The sequence below is a fragment of the Strix uralensis genome, chromosome 1, assembly GCF_047716275.1.
Source record: "Strix uralensis isolate ZFMK-TIS-50842 chromosome 1, bStrUra1, whole genome shotgun sequence".
NCBI lineage: Eukaryota > Metazoa > Chordata > Aves > Strigiformes > Strigidae > Strix > Strix uralensis.
The window spans coordinates 149913948-149937221 of record NC_133972.1 but is presented as its reverse complement, the minus strand read 5'-3'; the positions used below and the strand labels follow the sequence as shown (position 1 = coordinate 149937221).

General features: G+C 39.6%; 1 protein-coding gene across 1 annotated transcript in view; it reads right to left on the bottom strand.

Annotated features, from left to right (window-relative positions):
* Nucleotides 1-3501: 3501 nt before the first annotated feature.
* Nucleotides 3502-23274, bottom strand: part of CPQ (carboxypeptidase Q) — a 162778-nt gene continuing 143005 nt past the window's right edge. The window contains exon 8 of the mRNA XM_074885026.1: nt 3502-3985. Coding sequence (XP_074741127.1) covers nt 3825-3985 — 161 coding nt within the window. The 3' untranslated portion in view covers nt 3502-3824. The remainder of the gene's footprint in view (nt 3986-23274) is intronic.

The following is a 23274-nucleotide window of genomic DNA, read 5'->3' as shown; positions in this document are numbered from 1 at the left end:
AGAGGCGCTTTTAGGCCTTTATTAGGTGCTAGCACTACAAATCACAGCTCCGTAGCTGGCCAAACCTCTGTGCAAAAGGGCTGGAGCTTCCAGAAGTAATGACCATGAAAGAATAAGGTGTGCATGTATACAGTGCTTCCATGCCTTTGCTGTAGACAGAAGATTACAAAAGGTGTAAGTTATAACATTTCCATAAGTGTGGTGCGGTGCAAAGATAAAATGGACCAGTGCACAAAATACTACTCCATTCTATTATATGCGATCAGGCTCTCCTATCATGTAGCAGAAAAGAGAAGAATAAAAAAAAAGAAGATGCTTCTTTTCCAGAAAGTCTTGAATTTTCCCATTCAAGAGCTGCAATGCATGCATCATCAATTTCTACGCAGAAAACATTGTTCACTTCAACCAGCAATTAGTGGTAACATTTCTATCCTGTGCAGTGATGAGAATTTTATGCTAATCATTACATAGCAGTAAATTAATCATTTGGGCACATTTAGATGGTATGTATATTTCATGAGACAGATATAGATATCAAGATCAGTTTGATATTTACTCATGGTAAATGAAAGTGTCTCAAATCATTATGGGGGAAGCATGCTAACTAAATACACAGCCAGCAGTGTTTGCAGTGTAGCAGCAGCAGAAGCACCACTTCATCTCTTGTTCCAGGGAATAGCTCTCTTTCTTTGTTTTCAATTATTTTAAGGGAGGAAAAAATCTTGTGGGATCACATAGAACTGAATCATTCAAAGAGACGGTGAAACTCCAATAATGCCTTGACACATGAAGGGCAAAAGCACCAACTCAGTTTCCTATCCTGCAATTCTTCTTCTATTACTGGCAAAATTACCTACATTACATTATGCAGTATTGAAAAGAGACTTTTCATCAGCATTTGTGCTATAGTCTAGTCGGGTAAATGAATAATGTATTCAACTCATCCCTCTGTAACTATGTCTGAAAGCTTTGAGTTGTAGCAGAAAGGAAGGCTACCCAGGGGCCTTCCTTCTCAGCAGATGCAAGAGATTTGTAATACCTTGAGGAAAATGTTTATTTGAAATTTAAATTTTGGACATATATTTAAATACTACCACTGTTTTTTTAACTCTCAGCTCACAGATCTTTGCAGGCAAAAAGCAATCTAGTCTGAAGCTGATAGTGTTTTATTTCATTGGAGGGAAACGTACACATGGTCCCTTTATCTTAGAGTGTCGTCAAAATACTTATGAAAAGCACAGATTTACGGCAGCTGACCCTGACAATAATAGTAATATAAATAATATCCTCATCTACAACTTTCTCAACTAAAGTTGAGAAAGATTCTCAAAGATCAAAGGCAGCATGCCAATGGGAAGCAAAGTTGTGTTGGCTTACCTGGATCGCTTCAGAAGTGCCCTTGAACTGAAAATTGACCAACTGATATATGTTTAATTGCCACCAAGTGAAACAGCATAATTGCTACATTGGCAGCAATAAAGATAAGCTATTGCACAGAAGATAAAAAATCCCACTGGGAAAGGAAAGAAATTTATTAACATCTCTTTGTTGATGGAAATTTCTGAGAGCAGTACATATGAACTGCCAGGTTATCAGGACAGCACTGTGAACAGCTGAACTTTTAGGTTTGAGAACTACTACAGATCAGACAAATAAGAATAGTTGCATCAAAAAAGACAATGTCTTATTTTAATGAGATCTGTTTTTACATGTAAAAAAATCTTTGTTTTTCAATTTGAGAACTAAAATATTCTTAATTTCACAATTTCTATAAAAATAAGATGGCAATTCTGATTTTTGAACGTATTTTTCAAAATCCACTCTGCAAAGCTTCTCTCTAGAATTGCATATCTGAAGTTGACATTATAAAGGTTAACTTTTCATCAGGGGTGCCATGGTCTTAATTTTACAGCCTATTTTATGTAGCCTAGGAGCCAACAAACACATCTTGGGATGTGCTGTGGTGCCACGTGCATACTGCAGCATTCTTCTCTGCACAGAGTATTCTTGTCTGCAGAGATTCTCCATTTGACTTGAGGCAATGGAGAAAAACACAAATAAACCCCATTTCCAAGTGAACACAGGTTAAGATTTGTAAATGCAACTTCACGAAAAACCTTTCTGAATCTCTGATGTACAAAGTGGCATACCTTGCAGAGAAGAAGATGTGGAATGCAGTTCAGGAAAGTCAGTAATATTCTGTGAAGGCTGGGTTTAGAGACAGCTGAGGATCTGTCAGTGGTGACCACCACCAGCTATGCTCTTGTCAAACAAATCAGAAAAAAGAAGCATAGGCATCATGCCTTGAAAGCAGAGTAAAGTTTTGCTAACTTTATTTCAATACTGTTTCTTTAAAAAGAAAGAGCAGAGTATCTCCAGGCAGCTTTTATGTTCCTAAAATGATTTGGAGGGAAAAATGAAATATTTAATAAATTTGATGTAAAACCTATTATCATGGTAAACATAACATGGTTATTAATTCTATAAAAATGAATGGCTCATCACTCAGCTATTGCTCCACTACGGAACTGATTAACAGCACCAGGGACTGCCTGCCATTTGGTTTAATATTCTGTGTTGTTCGTTATGTTAGTTGCTTGGTGTTGATTATATTGCAGCAGTTATTCACATCAGTTAGTTTGCTTGTTGTAAAATTTAAAATCACAAACAAGGATCGTGTCACAAAGAAATGAGCAGAAATCATCTGCCTTAAAATATTTCCCAACGTCAGTTATATCTTCTCTACAGATACCTCTGAAACTCATCTGAATATTCATAACATTCAAGCAGGAAAAAAAACCAACACCAAAACTCAACAAAGTATACAAGATCAAATTCCCAGATTAATCCCTCCATCAAAGTGCATATGTACCAGCATCCTCTCACCTGTCTTCTAGCAGGGGAGAACATCCCCGCAAGAGAGGGGCAGCTGGGAATGACTTCAGCAGCCTGAATCGAAATCTGCTCTTACACTTCGTTTGGATATCAGCTGGCAGGTAGTGAAGGTCACAAATCACAGCTGTGATGTTGTTTCTGAAACATCATGGCATTTCAGAGAAAAACTGCCATATGAAATTCTCTGTATGTCACTATGGCAAGTCTTTCATCAGAAATAAAAGGACACGCACAGCTTTCCACGGGGAGGTGCCCAAAGAAACACAGGAGATCTGGGAGTCCTGTGGTTGGCTTTCGGTCCTCTATGTCCTGGTTTATGTGAGTCTCACATGAAGCAACTCTTAGTAAGATTTAACAGCGGGAGCTGAATGAACTGTTAAAAGCCCTATTACTTTAGCATTTTGACTATTATTTGACCATTTTACCACATATTACCATTAAAACAGCCAAGATTAATTTGTCCTATAACCTGAAAACTGTATAGAAACTACAGTATTATCTTAAGAGAGTAAAAAGAAAGGGCTGTTTTATTAATAGTACATCATTCTAATGCACAGAGTAAAAGACAGAAAACAAGCCCATAAAAGTGTACACTAACTCAACACATTAGTTATTCTGACGCAGCAAATTTATTTGGTATAGTTTTCCTGCTGCACAGGATCACTTTGCATACAAAGAGGTACCATACCTTCATCAGAAATTTAAAAGGTACTTAAAAGAAGAAATTTTAAGTGCAAATCACAAATGGAAGGTATCAAAACAGCAAAAAGGAACAGGAATGTGTAGAGGAGCATGTGCTTTGAGGAAAACAGACATAATAATGCACAAAATCAGGGTGAAAAACAGAATTTCTCACAGCTGTAGACCACATGCATTAGTGGACTCACAATCTTTACTGAAGAACAGAAATCTTCTTTCTTGCTGTTTTATTACCTTGGCAACATCTCCTCCATGTCAGCAATTACATAGGAGACAACAGTCCAAACAGCAGCACAGAGATTCATCTGGTTTGGATCCTGAACTGTCATCGTGTCCCCTTGAGAATGATGAAACCAGAAGTATTTACTGAGGTCATCATGCAAGCTGGCACCTACAGAGAAAAATGGGCAATATTCCATTTTAAGAATACAAATATTTAAAGAGCCATATAAACTTGAATCCATTCCTGGGCTGTTTATGATTAAATCCACATGCAACTGTATAAAGTTCCACATAATAACTGCACAGTGCTGTGGCATGTGCAGTTTGTAGGTTTTAAGTTAATTGATTTGAGTGAGCATGAGGCAGCAAAAATTCACACCAGGGAAAAGCTGACCTTCCCCTGGGAGTCTCATTTCCTCAGCAACAGTATATATCCATTTTCCTCTAAGACTACCAGAGTCCAAGCAGGAAAATCCCTACAGTAACCCCACACGCAGCCGTGCTTCTTCCATTCTTCATCCCACTGTTGCGATGATGAGTTACGACTGAGTAATGGAATCTCTCCTTGCTGTTATTTGTCTTAGGGAACGCTTTGGAATTTGCTTCTGGTTTTGAGCCTCTGTTCATCACAAGGATGTGCTGTTTCAGAGCTGTTTTCCAGATAACCTGGGGTAACCCAGCTAGCCCTGGACTACATTACCCTCGCAATCAGGAGTCATCATCAGCTGGGACAGAAGCAAGTTAGGTGAAACCACAGTTCTTTCCATTCAGGATCAACTGACTCCCTCTGGGGGCACACAAGCAGGGAAAGGACAACTCTTCCCCCAGTCAGGTGGGCTCAGGAAGCACAAATAATGCCACTGAGGCATCAGTCAAGGCCCCAAGGCAGACCAAAACCAAGAAGAGCAGGAGAAGCTGCCACCCCACTAGCTCTGCAGCAGAGACACCAGCAGGGATTTTCACCCTGGCCATTCTCTGCCTGATCCAGTCCCCACTGACCCACTCTGACCCCCTGTCCGCTTGCAATATCTTCTCTCCCAGTTCATTACCTTTGCCTCTTCTTCTCTGGTTTTATCAGCCTCCATCTGCTTTGTTTTAATCTCAAAACCCCTTCCATCATTAGCAGAATTCCACTCCAAATTTTGGAAATAAGTATATGGGATATTTCCCCCCACCCTACTGATTCACTGCTTGCAATTCCTTTGTGTTGATTCCCGTGGCCTGCCCACTGATCAAGTCTAGGAGGTGCACAGCTCCCAGGGTAGGATCCACCTAACACAACAGGATCCCCTCCTCGCTTGGTCATCAGACCTAGAGAACAAGTACAGATGTGAATCCACAAGTAAGTGCTAGAGGCCCCAGGTGGAAACACAGACTGAGGCTACTCCTACCATGCCAACTAAGACAGAAAAACCCAGGATTGTTTGATTATAAAGATGATGTAAATAAATTATTCATATATTTATTTACATGCAGTGGAAATCAGTCTCAGATGATGAGGGTTTTGATAAACTCATGTGTGCTCATAAGACTTACTGTTATGATTTTTCTTGGTTTCCTTGAGATGTCTGAAGCCTTTGAAGAGAATGAAAGCAAAATTTCTCACAGCATAACTGTACATTCGTATAATACATATCTTTTGATCACTCATATAGTCATTCAGGATAGAGTCCAGCTCTCACTGTGGTTAAGAGGCATGTTTCTATTGCTGTAATGGGGACTGACTTGAACTGCTTGTTTCACTGCTATTTTAGAGAGAAGGAATAGAAAGGTAATGCATTTTATAATTACATCCAAGATCCCTTCATAAAAGAGATGATATGCAGAAAGACCAAATGCTGTAGCATATGATTATACGGTATTGTGATTGATTTCATTTTAAGAGGCTCTTCTTGCTCTTAAGAGACCTGTTTCCTTCTGACTGGAAGCAATGCAATCCCACAGAAGTCACTGTGCTGTTACAGGTTGCTGAATTATGTTCCAATAATTTCAGCACTGAATTTATGTCAACTCATATTCACTTTCAAAATTTGATTCTGAATTCTTTTAAATATATACAACCACAAAAGGGTTGAACAATGATAAATTCTTTAACTGATGGACTTCTGCACTACAGACACATTAAAAGTTAATCCACTGAGGCAAAACCATTACAATTTTTGACCACTTTTGTAAGACTCAAGACAAAAATTGGTTGCCTGGAATTTGTCATAGACATTTAACTAACCACGGTAACTATGGATTTACAGAGTAGCATTTTATCTCCATGAATGGAACTATAAAAATAGCCTTTGCTTTGTAATGTTTAACTCCCTGAAATGCTGAAACAGAATTTTTTCTCTAAGTTGATTTTAAAAATCAGAAAATCACAGAATCATCTAGGTTGGAAAAGACCTTGAAGATCATCCAGTCCAGCCATTAACCTAACACTGACTGTTCCCAACTACACCAGATCCCTCAGCGCTATGTCAACCCGACTCTTAAACACCTCCAGGGATGGGGACTCCACCACCTCCCTGGGCAGCCCATTCCAACGCCTAACAACCCGTTCTGTAAAGAAATGCTTCCTAATATCCAGTCTAAACCTTCCCTGGTGCAACTTGAGGCCATTACCTCTTGTCCTATCGCTTATTACTTGGTTAAAGAGACTCATCCCCAGCTCTCTTCAACTTCCTTTCGGGTAGCTGTAGAGGGCAATGAGGTCTCCCCTCAGCCTCCTCTTCTCTAGACTAAACAACCCCAGTTCCCTCAGCCGCTCCTCGTAAGACATGTCCTCCAGACCCTTCAAATGATCTGACCTTGGCATCAAGCAAGAATGTCTGTGAGTAGAGAGAATATCGAGGGGTTCCTAAACTGGCTGTGCTGTCACTTTCATGTCTTGGTTAGCTTTGAAGTCAGTGACCTGTAAACATCTTGTGAGACTAACTAAAAGACCCTAAGAAAGCAGTTTTATCCTACGTAATTAAAAACAAAAGTGAAAATCCATGTTCTCGGCTTTGAGCACAAGAACAGTTTACAGCTGAGGGCCTCACGCAAGCCTCTAAACGTGAAATATCCTGGGGCGCAGATATGACTGCAAACAATTTTCATGTCTCCTGCACCAAACCTGAGACTCCTCCATGTTGATGTTAGTTGCCTGGAGATATTTATGGCTTCCAGAGGTCATCAGGCTGCAGCAAGACACTGAATAGTGTCCTTTCAGCAGTAAATGCACCCAGAACTGAGATCAACCCCTGCAGATGACCGTGAAGAGGGAAGCTCTGTGGGGCTCTGCGGACTGCAGTCATGTTGGGTTACCTAAATAAAGTCCATGGGATACTACAGCCCCTTTTCTAAAAAACTAACAGAAGAAGCAATGCTGTGAGCACAAGCAGACATCCTACAGAAGACAGGGGCAGAGAGAGAAGAATTCTGCATAACACTTCAAACAGTGAGGTTTCAAAGCATATCATCTGGCTGACTCTACTATATCCTCGACAGCCACTGAATTATTAACACTTATCAAACAAAATCTGCCTGAAAGCCAAACATGCCACTTCCAGAAGCTTGAAAGAAACTGGAAAAATTCACCTAGATTCAAGTTTTAAAACTCCAGTTGCTAACCATTTTGTTCTTTCACCTAAAATTGATCTAAGGGGTTTTTTGTTGTTATGATGTAACATTTCCCTCAGGAACAACAGTCAGTGACAAATGGAGGTTTATTTTTGCCAGCTACATAAGCTAGCAGTCAAATAAAACAGATGAGTAGCCATGTCTCATAGACCTATAAATTATTCACCCACCTCCATGTTAGCCACCTAGAAAGGGCATAGTACACAGCCTTACAAGAGTCTGAAAGGTCTAATTAATTACTTAAAAATCCACAGATGGGAAGTGTTACATAGATATGTATCACATTTATTTCTGATTTCCAGGTGGAACCAATACTCAACAGAAAAACAAGTGATGAGCTGGGTGCTTCACTGTCACATTTTATGCACTTTGATGCTTTCCTGTGTTTGCAGAGCAAGAACACCCATAAAGAAAAAAGGGATGTTTGCCAAACAACCCTCTTTAACTGTACTTTTTCAGTCTGTTCATGTTTACAGTGATGCAAATCACATGAGGAACACTGCTGGCTAATAACGAAATCAGTGAGAAACTGCTTCTAGCTGGATGCAGTAGGTGTTGTGGCATGAAAATGGGGAATGTTAAAAACCGCTGCCAAAAGTGCTGTAGTTATTATCTGAATGTATCAAAAATACTGGAATTTAAAAACTGAAAATAATTAATCATTTACAGCTTCAGTAAGATAATATACAGATTATTCATAGTTCCGTTACAAAGTGGCAGGAAACCTCTTTAGTACAGTGGAGCAGTTCAATTACCTTACGGCAGCTATCTAGTGCCACTTGTGATCCCCCAGGTGCCTGGTGGGACACATTGACATGGGTCTGATGGAGGGACCAGAAAAGATATATCTCACGTTTGGAGCAGCTGCTGGGGCCAAGCAGTCCACTATTCAGTAGCACGATGTGTGTGTTTTGGGAACTTAAAGCAGGGTTCTCCTTGTCACAGTGAGGCACCACCTTACTTGCCCTTTGTGGGAAATAGTTGCATAAGTAGGGTCAGAGGCAAACACTCAGTAATGCCTCTAACTTCTAAGGCTGGGCTTTCTGGTTTCTTTGTTGTGGAGGTTGTGGGTTTTTATTTTGTTTTGGTTTTCTGCTTTCGACTCCTCCTGAGCTTGTTTCCTTATACTTGACCTATTAGTGAGTCTGCACGCTGAGCGGGCTGCAGATGAAACTGATTTTGTCCTCAGGTTATAGAGAAGGGCAGCACTTGCCAAACAGATCAACTTACTCCATAAATGTAATAATTTCAAAAACATGCACAACCAGCATATGCTCTTGTGTGATCAAATGCCCATTGAAAACCCAAATTGCAGTGGGGGCTTTGGGGTGATACTGGTGTCATCTGAGCTTGACAAAATCATTAATCACAGGGGTACCCTTAGCACAGCAGGCAGGTGTCCTGTGATCAAATCCAGGTCCTAGGAAACATATTGATCCTAGGTACTGCACATCTGCTACACACAGTTCAACCAGTCTCTCAGATATAAATACCCCTTCTCCCTTCCCCAGGTGCTGCACGTTCTTTTAAGACTTGCCATCTTCCAAGCTTTGCCACCAAGAGCAATCATGAATCGATTCACTGTCGTGCAGTTGTGAGAAAAACAAGGCAACAGTATAAAACTGCACAAAAGCAGTCCATTGCTTTTTGTTTTATTAATGCGAATTACCAGAAGCAACAATCAAACATAACAACTGTTATCTGTCAACCTTTTGCTGCTACTGTTGCTGTCACTCTCTCCATTTGCCCTGTTTGTGATTTGCCTGAGGTACTGTCATGAGCCAACAGGACCTTGTTTCCTAGCCCCAAATGGTGGCTACCTCATGGAGCAGGAGCAGGATACGCCACCTCCTGTGCCACTGCACCGGGGGCACCATCTCCAGAAATGGCATCCTTTGTCTACCCATCTGGAGCTCCTTACTGGAGTCCAGCTCAGGGCCACTTAGATAATTAAGGGACTGGACCATCCTTCATATGAAGAAAGGCTGAGAGAGCTGGGGCTGTTCAGCCTGGAGAAGAGATCTTTATAAATACCAGATTGGAGGGAATGAAGAAGATGGAGTTGGGCTCTGCTCTGCAGTGCCCACTGACAGGATGAGAGACAATCACCACAAATCAAAACACATGAAATCACATCTGAACATCAGAACACACTGTTTTACTGAGAGGGTTGTCAAACACTGTGACAGGTTGCCCAGAGAGGCTGTGAAGTCTCCACTCTTTGACATAATTCAAAACCTGACTGGACATGGTCCTGGGCAACCTGCTGCAGCTGACCCTGCTTGAGCAGGGGGATTGGACTAGATGAGTTTAAGAGATGCCTGCCAACCTCAACCATTCTGTGGGACTCTCTAACCCATGGTGCCATTTCCTTGGCTCGTTCAGACAACTATTATAACTGACACACCATAAACAAATGCAATTCAAGCTCATTCATGTATTGAACTAATTTCATGAGTCTCCAGCTATTTCATACACAGTTTGATGCACTGCATAAGGCAGGTAAAAGCAGCTGCTTTGGTAATTGATACTGACAACATCTTTTCAGTAATCAGCTGTGTGAGAGTTTCTTGATGAAAATACACATACATGTTGAGGAATTCTGAAAAACATCCCATCCCTTCTAGCTTCTGATCTCAGCATGAAATGCACAATGTGAATATTAATTAGATGATGACCAGAATATTTACCTGCCTTACAACATGTCCACATTAAACACCAATTCTTCACACATTAATAAACTGTCTGCCACATTTTTTTCTTGCCAACTTAAGAAAATGCAATGCTGCTATTGAGGTAAAAGGATAAATGGACCACAAAATAAATGATGAGCGTGTCAGTGATGACCACTGCTTCTTGTCAATCAGCATCAGGCACTACTGCCTTCACTGCTGTGATCAGTCATCATTAGAATTAAACTCTATTGCTAGATATTTAAGCCTTAAAATTATTGTCATTAGTGCAAACAATGACTGGAAAATTAGTTATTGATTATCAGAATGCTTACAGAGGCAGTTTCCATAAAACACAGATATGCGCTTAGGGATATGGTGTAGTTGGGATCTGTCAGTGCTAGGTTAACGGTTGGACTAGATGATCTTCAAGGTCCTTTCCAACCTAGATGATTCTGTGATTCTGTGATTCTATGTTCAATGGGGAAACCATATAGTAACTCCAGAATCTTTTTTGGTGTGTAATAATTTGCATTACATTCTTCCCTACATTTTCTTTCTTTTCTTTTTTATATCCCACATAGCATTTAATTGCCAAAGGAAGCCAAATGTGAGTCTTGAAATCAGTACACGTTTGCTGTACAGCCCTATCAATGTCTTTCCAGTTGTCTTTCCCTTCAAGTAGACTTCACAACTATTGTATGAAACTTTCAGATATGATGGGAAATTCCCCACTGTTTGTATAACTTCTCTTGGGTGTGCTGGGTCTTCAGTATTACAGTTAGATCTTCGGGATACTGACCTCTACATGTACATTGCCATATATAGTGAAGTTAATATGCTAATGAATTACAACAATGTGTAAAATCTTCAGGCTTTATTTTACAATAGTCCCTAGAGGAGCTGACAGAATTGCCACTCCACTATTTTACACAGTATATATACCTCTCCAGATAGAAAAGACTCCAGCTCAGAAGAACACACACTCTAAACAGACAAGAGGGACTGCAGGATAAGAGAGGCATGCAGAGATGAAATGGCACGTTTATTTTCTCACAGCAGCTCAGAAAGGAATAGATGCCAGACAACTGAGCCTAGGCCAGTGCCCTGTTGAGCAAGCTGTACTACCTCTTAACAGCAAAGTTGGAAATGCCTTAACAAAGGATATTTTGCCCAATGCTTCCAAAAGTTTACAAAGCTAAAAGAAAGGCTTTGCAAGCTAACGTGTTGCATCTTCCAAGTAAACTATGTGTTCGAGCTTCATCTCCCTGTCAAGACAAATCTCCATACTATCAAAGGTACTGCGTGTAGTAAGATGTCAAAACAAACACCTGATCATTTTTATTTCTGCAGTGATTTTCATGGCTACAAAAGGCAGATTCCTTCTTTCTTTTTCCATCTATTAAAGATTTTGTTTGTTTCCTGCTTTTTCCTTAAGAAACAAGAAAAACTCATTTACTTCATTATCAAGTTTATTCCAATCTCAGACCTTTTTAATGCCAATGACACTATTCAGGAATGTATTAAAAAACTACGATGCCTTGGAAAAAGCAAGTCCTGATTAAATATATATGTCCTTTTCCTTTACATCGAGGACTTAAAAATAGGAAAAAAAGAGTCAAAGGAACACACCACAATATTCTATGCAGTTAAAAAATGCTAAGTACCAAGAAATCATAAATACTGAAGATAAGAGCATTCTCCTCCTCACACCAGAGTGCTAACTCAGCTTTCAGCTCCTACAAATCCTATGAAATGGGGGTGTTGGGGTACACATATGTCCATACAGTAACAGAATCAATAGCCTCTCACTTCTCATAGCTGGAGCATTGCTGGCCCAGACATTTTGAAAGGTCGAAACTGCAGGGAAGAGGTGGGAGACACATGATTTTTCCTTCAAATGATATCTTAAGTGGTCAGGAAGTAAAACTGCTGCAATACTAGTTCTGTTTGGGATGGGATGGCTGGAAGGCTCCACTGTGCCACAGCATCCCTGTTGCTGCAAATCCCGTGGAGTGCTTGGCTGCTTCTGCTAGGTGTTGCACAGATGTTTTGTGAGCTGCCCTCACTTAATCACAGTCTTCAGAACTATTACTGTAATGAAAACTCAATTATTGCAGACATGTATTGCATGTATTTTGGTGCACATATTAACCTCTTCTTTCATGGGATAACCTGTAGTTGATAGCTGGCTTTAATGTTAATTATTTCATTATCCATTTTTCAAGTAAGCAGAGGCAATGGAGAATGCTAATGCTGTTTAGTGGGGTGCTGACAGCATTAGTTCTCCTGTCATTTAGTCTCAAATGATGAAATTACAGGCTAAATTGCTTGAGTTTCATGGCTACAGACACTGGAATAGTTTCCAGTACAGAGCTTATAAATAACATCAGAAGCCCTGCTGTTTCACCTCCTGAGTCATTCTCTCAAAAGTCTTTAAAATTCATGATTCAAACAAGAAGGCAGAGGGAAAGCTTTCAGTTGGTTGTTTCAGTGGCTAATTAAATGAGACTACAGTGTAAGGGAGACAATATGAAGTGTGCATTATTTCTTGTTTTGCTTAATGCATCTGAGAATTAATCCTCTGGATACACTAAACAGACTAAATTACAGCTCAGGATTATCACAGTTACTTTTGCAATGCATTAACCTCTCATTCATTGTGGCAGAGGACCGGTGACAGCTGGGGAATCAATCTAAACTCACTTGAAATCCTGTGAAATGAGGTCTCAGGGAAGGAAGCAGTTCTACTCCATAGAGCACAGGTTGACTAGACTCTAAAATAATATCCTAAACAGCCCTTGACTGGAAAAAACCCCCAAAAACAAACAGATGAAGCTTCAACAGTAAAAGGCACTGGAAGCTTTTCCTCCACTCATCCACTCTCTGTCTTATATCAGCAAGGCTCTTTTTTAAAACAAAGAAAATAAAAGGGTGAGTCTTCCTAGCTGGCGCTGCCCAAACATGACCCCACGCTTGCAGGCTGGCTACCTGGGATGTAGGCCCACTAATCCCATTTTTGAACCTGTTTACACCTCTGCTCTCCACAGCTTCTTGTGGCAATGCACAGTGTGCCTGAGCATTTTATGTGGGCACACTACGGTTCTCACTTTGTGAGCTGTAGTAGAAGCACCCTGACTTTCTTTGTTCACCTTCTTCATACCATCAATGGCTTAATACACTTTTATCACATCCTAACTCAGCAGCTTTTTCCCAAGCTGAAGAGTCCTCCTTGTACAGAAACTATTTAATATCTCTGAGGATGCAGGCTGCTGGTGACTCTTCTCCCTTTTCTAATGGTGTTTCAGCATTCCTGAGATGAGAAGCCCAATACTGCCTGCAAACACCAGCATGTGAGTGGACTCATGATGTGACTGTGCATACTACAACACATTACCTATGAATGTTTTCTGTTTCTTCTCTCTTCCTTCCTCAACTGCACAAAACACTCTATTTTTTATCATCCCTGGGCATTGAGTTGACAATTTCAGACAATTATCCAGACAATAATTCCCAGATCATTCTTCTTGAAAATAACTCACATAGATCCTGTTGTCATGTATACATAGCACATATACTGCATTACTGCATTTATTGACACAAAAATGTCGCTGGCTGTTGTATTGCTTAGGCATTTTCTACTATAAGATTACTGTGACATTTTCATAGTCAGCATCAGTTTTGATATGAAATATTTGAAGTAGTCATCAGCAAACTTTGCCATTTTGCTATACTTGCTATTCATTCCCTTTGCAGCTAACCTGGAGTTTTGTGAACATCCAAAGTGCCAAAAAAAGGTGGCTGGGCAGCCTAATAAAGCCTTTCTCCATTGTGAAGACTGACAATTTATTTCTACCTTCTTTTAATCAGGTATTACTCTGCAAGAGGAAAATACCTCTTATCTCACAGTAGCTTATTTCTCTAAAGGTCTTTGATCCAGGAGCTTTTGAAGACTCAACTGTACTTTGCTGACCAGATCCAGCTACAAAAATGGTTATAAACTCCCCTGAAAAGCCCTGCTAGATTGGTGAGGCATGACTTCCTCCTTCAAAAGCTACACGTACTCTTCCATTACTTTTGTATCTTCTGTCTTTGCAGCCCTTCTTTTGGCTCCATGACCACCCTGGTTCAGTGATTCACAGATCCCTATTTAGGGGATTTCCTACTTAGGGCCTTTCAATTTAGAAGGGTTATATACCTGTATTAGATATCTGTATATGTATCTCTATATTCTGTATATTTTAATACAGTTTATTTCATTTGTGCTTTCTTTAAAATGAGGTATATGACTACATATATTATGTAGAGACTGCTTAACAAAGTTGATAGCTTTAAAATTGGTTGTTGGATTTATAAATCCTTTACATTTTGCATTCTCTTTTAAACACCGTGTAAGAGGGATGAAAGTCATTGCAAAATCGGCAATTTTTCTAATTTAGAATTCTTTTTCATGTGTTTGTTTATGCCTCAGCTCAGCAAAGCACTTAAAGTCTGAGTATGTGATTTATTTTAATGCCCTTAAGCATTAAATGTCACACATCAAGTGAAGACTGGGACCCATGTAAACCATCTTTCCCAACCAAATGCATTTCTGTATGTCTCTATACTCTCTGTATAACTGCATCATGTAGCTGATGTTATAAACTTGCTTAGAAACCCAAAATATTGAAGTCCTTTCTTCACTGTCCTCTGCTAGCCAAAGAGCTTTCTGATAATGCCCAGGGGTAGACCCTTGCTCCACCCTGTGCCAACAGCTTCCAAAACACCCCAGAAATTTGGTGGACACAGGCACCCGCTGGACCATTTGAAGGTCAGCTGTGGAGAGCAGGAACCATGAATATGACCCATGTATCAGGGTTTTGAGTAGCATTTCTGTCTGCAGTAACTGTTTTCATTCATTTACATTTTCAATCCGTTCAAGAAGCTTCATTGTATTTTACAATTAACAGAGCTATTTCCTAAGCCAAACTTGCAATCCAATTTAATGCGAGCCTTTAGGTCTGTTTTCCCAGAGGATGCTGGAGATTGAGAGGAAACATGGAAGCTTTCATTGAAGTTCCCTTCGGGCTTTAACCTCCCCACCTAGATACGAACACAACTGGATGTTCAATCACAAAGTTCCTCTAGGCCCTCCCCAACAAGTAGATGACTCCTAGAAATGCCAATATTCATAGGACTCAACTAAGCAGAGCTCTCTTCTGCCCATATGGTGAAAAAAACCTGTTAATGACCATTCTGGTGCTTAACTTGTTATGAAAAAAATAAATGGTCACTCTACTTTAAGTAAAACACATCCTAAACAAACTACAAGTCTGTTATATTTTATATCACACAAACAGCAACTGCATTTATACAACCACACCAACAAGATGAGCAATGGTTTTTACTGTCTCTTTACTGTCATACCCCATTGAGACTATAAAACTCTTCAAGGTCATGGTGGATTTTAGATGTAGGACCATTAGACAAGGCTGGAAGAATACTATGGCTACGACAATTAAATATCCTTCAAAATATCTGTGATTACTTTGATTAATGCATGCTTGAGTTTTAAACCAATGTAAGTTATTTCCTAATAAATGGTAGATGCTCCAGATACTGGTGATGAAATACCTCTTCTATTTGATCTACAAACCAGTGTATATTTAGCTAGTTCATTATTAATAGAAAAACAGAGAGGTACTTGAAACAAAGTTCAGATCTGATCTTATTGGAAGGTTCAGGGCTGTTCAGATCTGGAAGCTTTGAGTCATTTCTGGAACAAAGCTGAAGTAATTCTCCCCATTCTGGTCTACAGATCATGTTGTCCCACAGACTGTGAACACAAAGTATCAGGAAGGAAAATAAGCAATCCTAATGATTCAATCTTCTTAAGCAATAAATTGCATATTTTTGCCACAAAGCTGCAAAGAAACAACATATTTTAACAAAAAATAATTAAGGTACAGTGAAGACACCTGCTGCAACACTGTTGTCTGCAATCTCAGAATTTTTCTCCGGTTTAATGTTTCATGAAATTACATGGGGCCCCACATGGAAAAAAAAGGGGAAATTAAAAGATTTCTGCCCTTTATGGCAGGGGAAGTACAGAAATTCCTCACACCTGCTATGATTCTGCAGTGTATCACTAACTGTAAGTGGGGTCTGGCTAATCCACACAGCAGAACTAATACTAGAAAAAGACAGAGTAAATAAAGCAATGTCCCTAACTAGCATGATTCTTCCAACTTGTAAATTTGAGTTGCTGTGATAGCCATTTTGCCACAGTGCAAACACAGTGACTTGTCAAACTGCAAATATATTGAGTGAAACAGAAGTCATGCAAGCTTAGAAAGAACACTAAGAGAAGCTGACAATTAATTTTAAGTTGAAAGGTTAACCTGCTTGCTTTCAGCGACAGAGCCTCAGTCCTACCAGTAAGTGCAAATAGCATTTGCCTTAAAGATAGGCTTACTGCTTCTCTGGATTACCATGCACAGAACATGCTTATTTCTTATAAATTTGAGGGGGTTTTGTTTTCATTCAAATTAAACCTATATGGGTGAAGGTCCCATTTAAAACATGGAAAGCAAAGACTGTTTGGGTGAAATTTTACAGAAGCAGAAGGCACCAGTGTGTCCAGCTATCCCAAATGCCAAGGCGTGAGCATAGCTTTCAAAATCCTCCTTCAGATGCCATGTGACTATCTCCATCGCAATCATATTTTTACACAAATCAAGCATCAATACATATTTTTCACCATTCGGGAATAAAAATGTCCAAGGCCCCATATTAAATTATATGCTCATGTTGCTCAGCGCAGCTTTTACAGGTAATTTCATGAGCAGCTCCAAATGGCACAAAGTTTTACGTATGATTCAACAAATGCAGATAATTTGATAACAGTGACCAGACTCTATACAATACAAAGTAAACAAACCTCTATTAATTTAAACACTCCCTACCACACTTCTGATATACTGTGCCCATGCTAAAACTTAGAGCAGTGTTTACAGCTGTATAAATTGAAGCCATTTTGATTTGGATTTAGTCAAAGAAATCAAGCGCAAGCACCCTCTTGCAAAGCTTTTTATGGTGCTACATTCAAACACCATCTATGGACTAATCCAAAGGGGAAAAAGAGCCAATGATGATGACTGTTAGCAGGCTAGAGCAAGACTATTACCAAATTATTATAATTATTTTAATAGAAGCTAGAATTTAATACATTCCTTCAAAAAAAATCTTAATCTCTGCATTACTATGCTTGCCTTTTGTGGGAGAAAGACATGCTCCCCAAATGCAAGTTTTCATAACCAGAATCCCATCTGACAGTCACTCAAGGCATTAAACCCAGATTAGATGAATTTAGATCTCTATCCTCATCAACCTGCCTTCCCTTTGATTACCATACTAATACAGACTTCTCAAATCAATTAAAATATTTCCTATACTGTGTTCATCATTAAGAGAATCCTGAGAATATAGGGAAACCTTACAGTCTATCAAAAAGTTCAAAATACTCAGGTTTCATTGGAAAAGAGTAGATACGACCATTGGTTCCTTTCAAATGCATAAATTGAAGACTTTTTTTACACAGCAAACACATATATACATATACATATACATATACATATACATATGCATATACATATATATACACATATACCAATCCACACATAATTTAAAACCTTTCAGGAGCCAAATGGGCACTTGCTAAATAGAACAGCATGCTATAAACTCAAAGGACTGCAATGACTACTCAGCCAACCCGGAATTAAAGGTCTTACCTAAAAATAACATCTGAATGAAAAATTTTTACACTCTGGCCAATATTTATTTTACTTTTACAACTTCACTTTACTTTTACATCCTCCCTTTAAAACTGACAGACATTTGATAGTAAAAAAAAAAAAAGAGGATGATTTTTCTCTCTTTAAGATACATTGTTGCAAGATAGTCTTGCATGATTATTGGTGCAATAGTTTCCATTTCCCACTCCTACAAGGGCTGACACAGAAGAAGAAAAACTGGCAGGTCTCATTAGTCCTGGGGAGCCCAATCTTGGCCTTAGCTAGTATCAGATTCCTCAGAAGAGGTGAAAAGAAAGCACCACCTTTTCAGAAATGCAGCCATTGAAATCAGAATGCACTGAGTGAAGAAGAGAAAACTTTCCCGTCACATATTCTTTTCAGGGTCAAAAAATAGACAAGTGAGATTTTAAATAAGTAACTCATTCCAAGTAAGTACAGTCAAATTGTTCCCAGGCTGACAGACTGCCATCACGTCCCACTGCTGCCAGCAGCGTCCACATCTGTGACTCCAAAGGTGGCTCTGGCTTTGGAAAAACACGGTGCAGCAGAGAAGGCAATAATAATTTACTTCAGTAATTAGATTCTGTCTTGTGCTGTGTATCAAGAGCCCAAGGCTTGTCTGGAATTAGACAAGGCACCCAGAGTGCCTTTACAGCTATCTATTTTAGTGAATGGAGCAGTCAAATATCCTCTTCTTGAAACAGCAGAAGAGCAATCACACTTTTTCCTGTCTAAATGAATTTAAAATGCACTGCAAATCAAAAAGAAAAAGAGAATGACTGGAGACAAGCAACAAAAGGCATGGAATAACACTATCCATGACAAGGATATGTATTCAATATTGGCTGATTTTTTGCCGCAGAAAGAATGCTCTACACCTAAAACAGGGAGGCAGAAGTTTTCGCCCAGGTAAGCCACAAAGAGGGCTGAGAGAGGGGCCCAAGCCACGACTCGCACAGCTTGGAGAGGTGAAGCCGAGACACAGCTGGCTGGGGAGCACTGACACAAAACGTGGGCAAAGCAGCGATCCTACCCATTTCCACCGAGGCAGGTGAGTTGGCTTGGCAGGCGGGAGCTCTCGTGCTTCTTAAATTATTACAGGAATGTTTCTTAGCACTCTCTGAGCTCAGGCCCCAGGGACCAAGTGCAGTCCCTTCCCTCTTGCTCTCTAATTAGAAACTTGAAGTCATTACTTGGGCCAAGGCATAGTGAAATGAAATTGTCACTAGGTTGAGTATCCTGAATGAAAAAGTTTTTAAAGATACAAAGATAATTTTCTCAAAAACACTGCACCATGTCTCAAAATCATTTTACCATTAATAGATTTCCTGGCAGCTACTTGTCTGACTGAAAGAGAGGAGCTGCATGGAAAAGAAGAAAGCAAATGACATTTTTAACTGAGTGATGATCCCTTCTTTTCCCCAAGCATCCTGAAATAAAAGACATAAATGCAGAGCACTTGGAGGCTTCAACAGCATCCAATGCATGTGCTTTTAATTATGACTGCACATGAACATCTGCCCTAAAATCTAGCCAGCAGGTTTTGGTGGACAAGAAAAATACCCATAGTAATTAGGAACTAAAGAAAGAAAGAGTCAGGCAGACTAATTAACTTTCCTCAATGCTTCCCATTTAGCACATCTTAGGGATTTAAAATTAAAGACATATATAATTTGGGATATTTTCAAGATTAAGATGTCTAAAACTTGTCGATTAGTTTTAACTGCACAATGAAATCTGTTTCTTAGCTAGAAGTTTTAAGGGCTAAAATTATTCAGGCCAAGAAAACAAGCTGCTGCAGTGGAGTGTCGAAGCCCTGACATGTTCAGTCTGTGGTTCTCACACTCCAGCATGGCAAGAGAGGAAAAGCTGCCCTGTCAGACCCGATCTCCTTCGTGCTGCTGGTGGTTATGAGCTCAAGAGTAATGGTGGCTGGAGAGCTAATAACAATTTTCAAGGCTGGTAGTGGCACTTCTGTGCAAACAGCTTAGGAACCTCCCTAGTCCTTTTTCATGCAGAAAAAAAGCACCCCAGGAATTAATCTAGACTTTGCCAAAACCAGAGATTTTAGCTATTAGTGGCCACCTATTTCTGCAGCTTTCTGCGTTACAGGCTGTGAACAGACACAACAAAACAAGAATGCACTATGGCTTTTGTGAACCTGGTATAGACTGTGGATGCATACTGCAGTCTACAAGACTGCAGCTGCCTGTTTCTCCAGGGGCTGCTATTAATGCAAGGGACTGGGTCAGTCTCTGAGATGCACCAGTTAAAGCCCGAGTGCTAGAAAAACAATGCCTTCAGCAGTATTTTTCTAAAGACTTCTTTTGGTGACATCTGTAGCATGTACATGGGGCCTTAATTCTGTTCTGAAACATAAATGAAAGGACACTTAACTTTTTTTTTTTTTTTATTTCAAACCCATTCAGCTTATTTCAGAGTCTCTGTAATTTGGAAGTGAAGGGCTGCTGCTGCAACATCTCATCTGCTTGCAGATTCAGTTAGCATTTTCAAAGCATAGAACAGAATTAATATGAAAGGAGTCAGTAACCATCATTGGTATCATTAATATTTCCTGCTTATCTCTGGCCTAAATCTGGAAACCAACTAAAAGATGCTTTAATTTGAGAGTAGCTAGTCTGGAAAGCCAAAAGCCTAAGACTCCACGCAGCTCTACCCCAGCCACTTCACCTACCCTCTCCTCTTTCTCTTCCCATCTGTGTTATGCTGCCTTTCAGCTCGGTCCAAATGCTGCAGTGGGAAGTCTCGGGCACCTGGCTGCAGGACGAGGGCCTTGGATTTATATTATACAGAGACAAAGGCTCAAAGGAAAGACTGCATCATATTTTACATCTAACACTTCAAATAACACACAGAACATTCCTGCATCTAAAAGGCCACTGAGTGTAAAGAGTACTATGAGTCTGCTTACCCAGATCATTTAGCACTATTTAGACTATATGCAGATTAGCGCTACTTAGAACATAAGAACAGCTGAACTGGGAAAAAAACAAAGGTTCAGCAAGCCTGCTACCCCTTCTCTGGTAGCAGCCAATGTTGTAAGAAAGAATGGGAGAAACAGGGTCTCTTCCTTCAGTATACCTGTCCAGCCATCAACAGATTAAGGACTTTCTGAATAGGAACTTGCATTCATATCACTGTGTTGGACAGCCTTCGTTGGCCCTTTGTCCCATGCAGTAATCCCTCCTTTTTAAATTTATATTTGATCCTGGTCTCCAAAACATTTTGTGGTGCCGATTTCCTCCATGCAATTATCCATTGTCCAGAGAAGCGTGTCTTTTTGTCTTAAGTCTGTTCTCTGGTCAGTGTTGATGCTCTGATCCTCTGGTTATATTATAAAAGGGGAATTGTTATTCTCCATAACATAATAGAGTGCTATCTATAATGTAATACTATAGAGAATAACTATTCATCCTTTCTGTGCAGTTCGTAAGTCCCTCACATACTTTTCATTTTTCTTTTCAGAGATGATGATAGCTTTGTTGGTGGCTTCTATCTTAAGTCATGACAGGACAATCTGATAAAACCTAGCCTGGTTTGTTTCTGCATCAAATTCCAGAGAGTAGGTTGTACACTATAAAGATTGGTTTGCTTTGATTAAACTAATAATTTGTAACCCATATTATCTTGCTGCAGTAATACATAATGCAAAGAACTTAAATTTCATGGAATGCTTAAGACAGGCAGACAACGAAAGGCAGAGCTGGGAAAAGTTGGGCTTTTCATCTTGTAGCAAATGAGACAATTCTGCTTTTCTCTTTTTTGAATTCAAATGAAAATAAAAGGCAACCCAAACTTTTTTCACAAAGTGAAATAAAACAGCAAAACCAAATACTCCAATCAGGCATATTTTCTTGACTTAATACATATGTAAAATAAAAACAATAAAAAATTAGTTTCTATCATTGTTCTAAATTTCAACTAAATGCTTATTCTTAGTGGAACTCACCATTCTATTATTTTCTATTCTAATTTTATCAAAATCGACATTTTTTATACAAATCAACATTTCTCATTATCTTTCTTTCCTTAAAGGCTTAAAGACGCTAATTTACCTAAAGAAACTACTTCTGCAATGCCAGGACATACACCTATGATCAATGCTTTTAATGTCAGGCACAAAAGCACTGTGATCTCCAGATGCTACCAGAATACAGTATGGTCTAGCACCTCAGTCTTTGTCCTCAGTATACATGATGGCTCCCTTTGAAATAACTTTCTGATGTTGTAAAACAAGTTCAAAGTTATGTTAATTGCTAAGGACACCAGAAGAGACAAAGAAAATGATTTATATTATAAGGTTGATCCAAACTGGATGGACAGTGTACTCAGGGAGTGAAGACTGGAAGGATGAACAGAGTGAGGCACCACAGGCATCTGAGGCTGTTTGGTATTTTCATTATAGACCAAAACGACGAAGTAGAGTCTTCCTACGCTAAGACATGACACTAACCAGGGACGTATAGCAGGGACACTGAAAGCACGATGAGATTTTGTTATCTTCACTATCATGATTCTTGAAAAAAAACCCCAGGATGATGATCAGTAGAGGCAAGTATAAACTACTACACCAAGAAAGGAAAAAATGAACTTCACATAAAAACCTGCTGCAAGCGGAAAGAAATAACCATGTCTCTATGTTCATAATGGGAAGAAAAGAGAGCACACTTAAATTGCAGCAGGAAAGACTTAGATACTAGAAAAACCTCCCTAAGCACTAAGAATAGCACTAGGACAGACCGGGCTGGTCTATAATGTTTCCATTATGGTAAATCTTCAAGAACAGCATAAACAAATGTGAAAGAAATGACACGAGAATTGGCGAGACCACGCTGGAATGGAGGATGTTTAGAGGCTCTCTAGAGACCTTCTTGCCGGCTCTGTGGTTCTTTGAAATTTCATCTGTTTGTACGCATTTCTGAAATAGCTCCTTAACAGACTACAAATATTCTTTCTCTGGTGCTTGACTTGACCCATGGCTACAGCCAAGTTTGGCCTTCAAGGCAGAGAGAAATTCAGGATCACTATTCCAAGTGAACCTTGCAAGCAGCACTAAACTAGACATCAAACTTCTGGAGTAGCCTTGCTGCATTTTATGAACAGTCTAGAAACTTTACATCAGAAAAATGTCCAGCTTCTAAATATTTCACATGAACTGCAATGTATGTGTGTGTGTAAAATAGAGCTAAAAGTCATTCCTCTAGAAGTTTCCCATTTAGGGAGTACAAGGCATAAAAATTTTTGAAAATCACTTCCGTGACTTCACCTGTGCTAAGTTTGGTTTTCATTTCTTCGCGTCTGTCTCCTCAGAGATGAGCAAGCAAGTACTGATGTTTCTCAGCCTGCTCCCAGCACCTTCC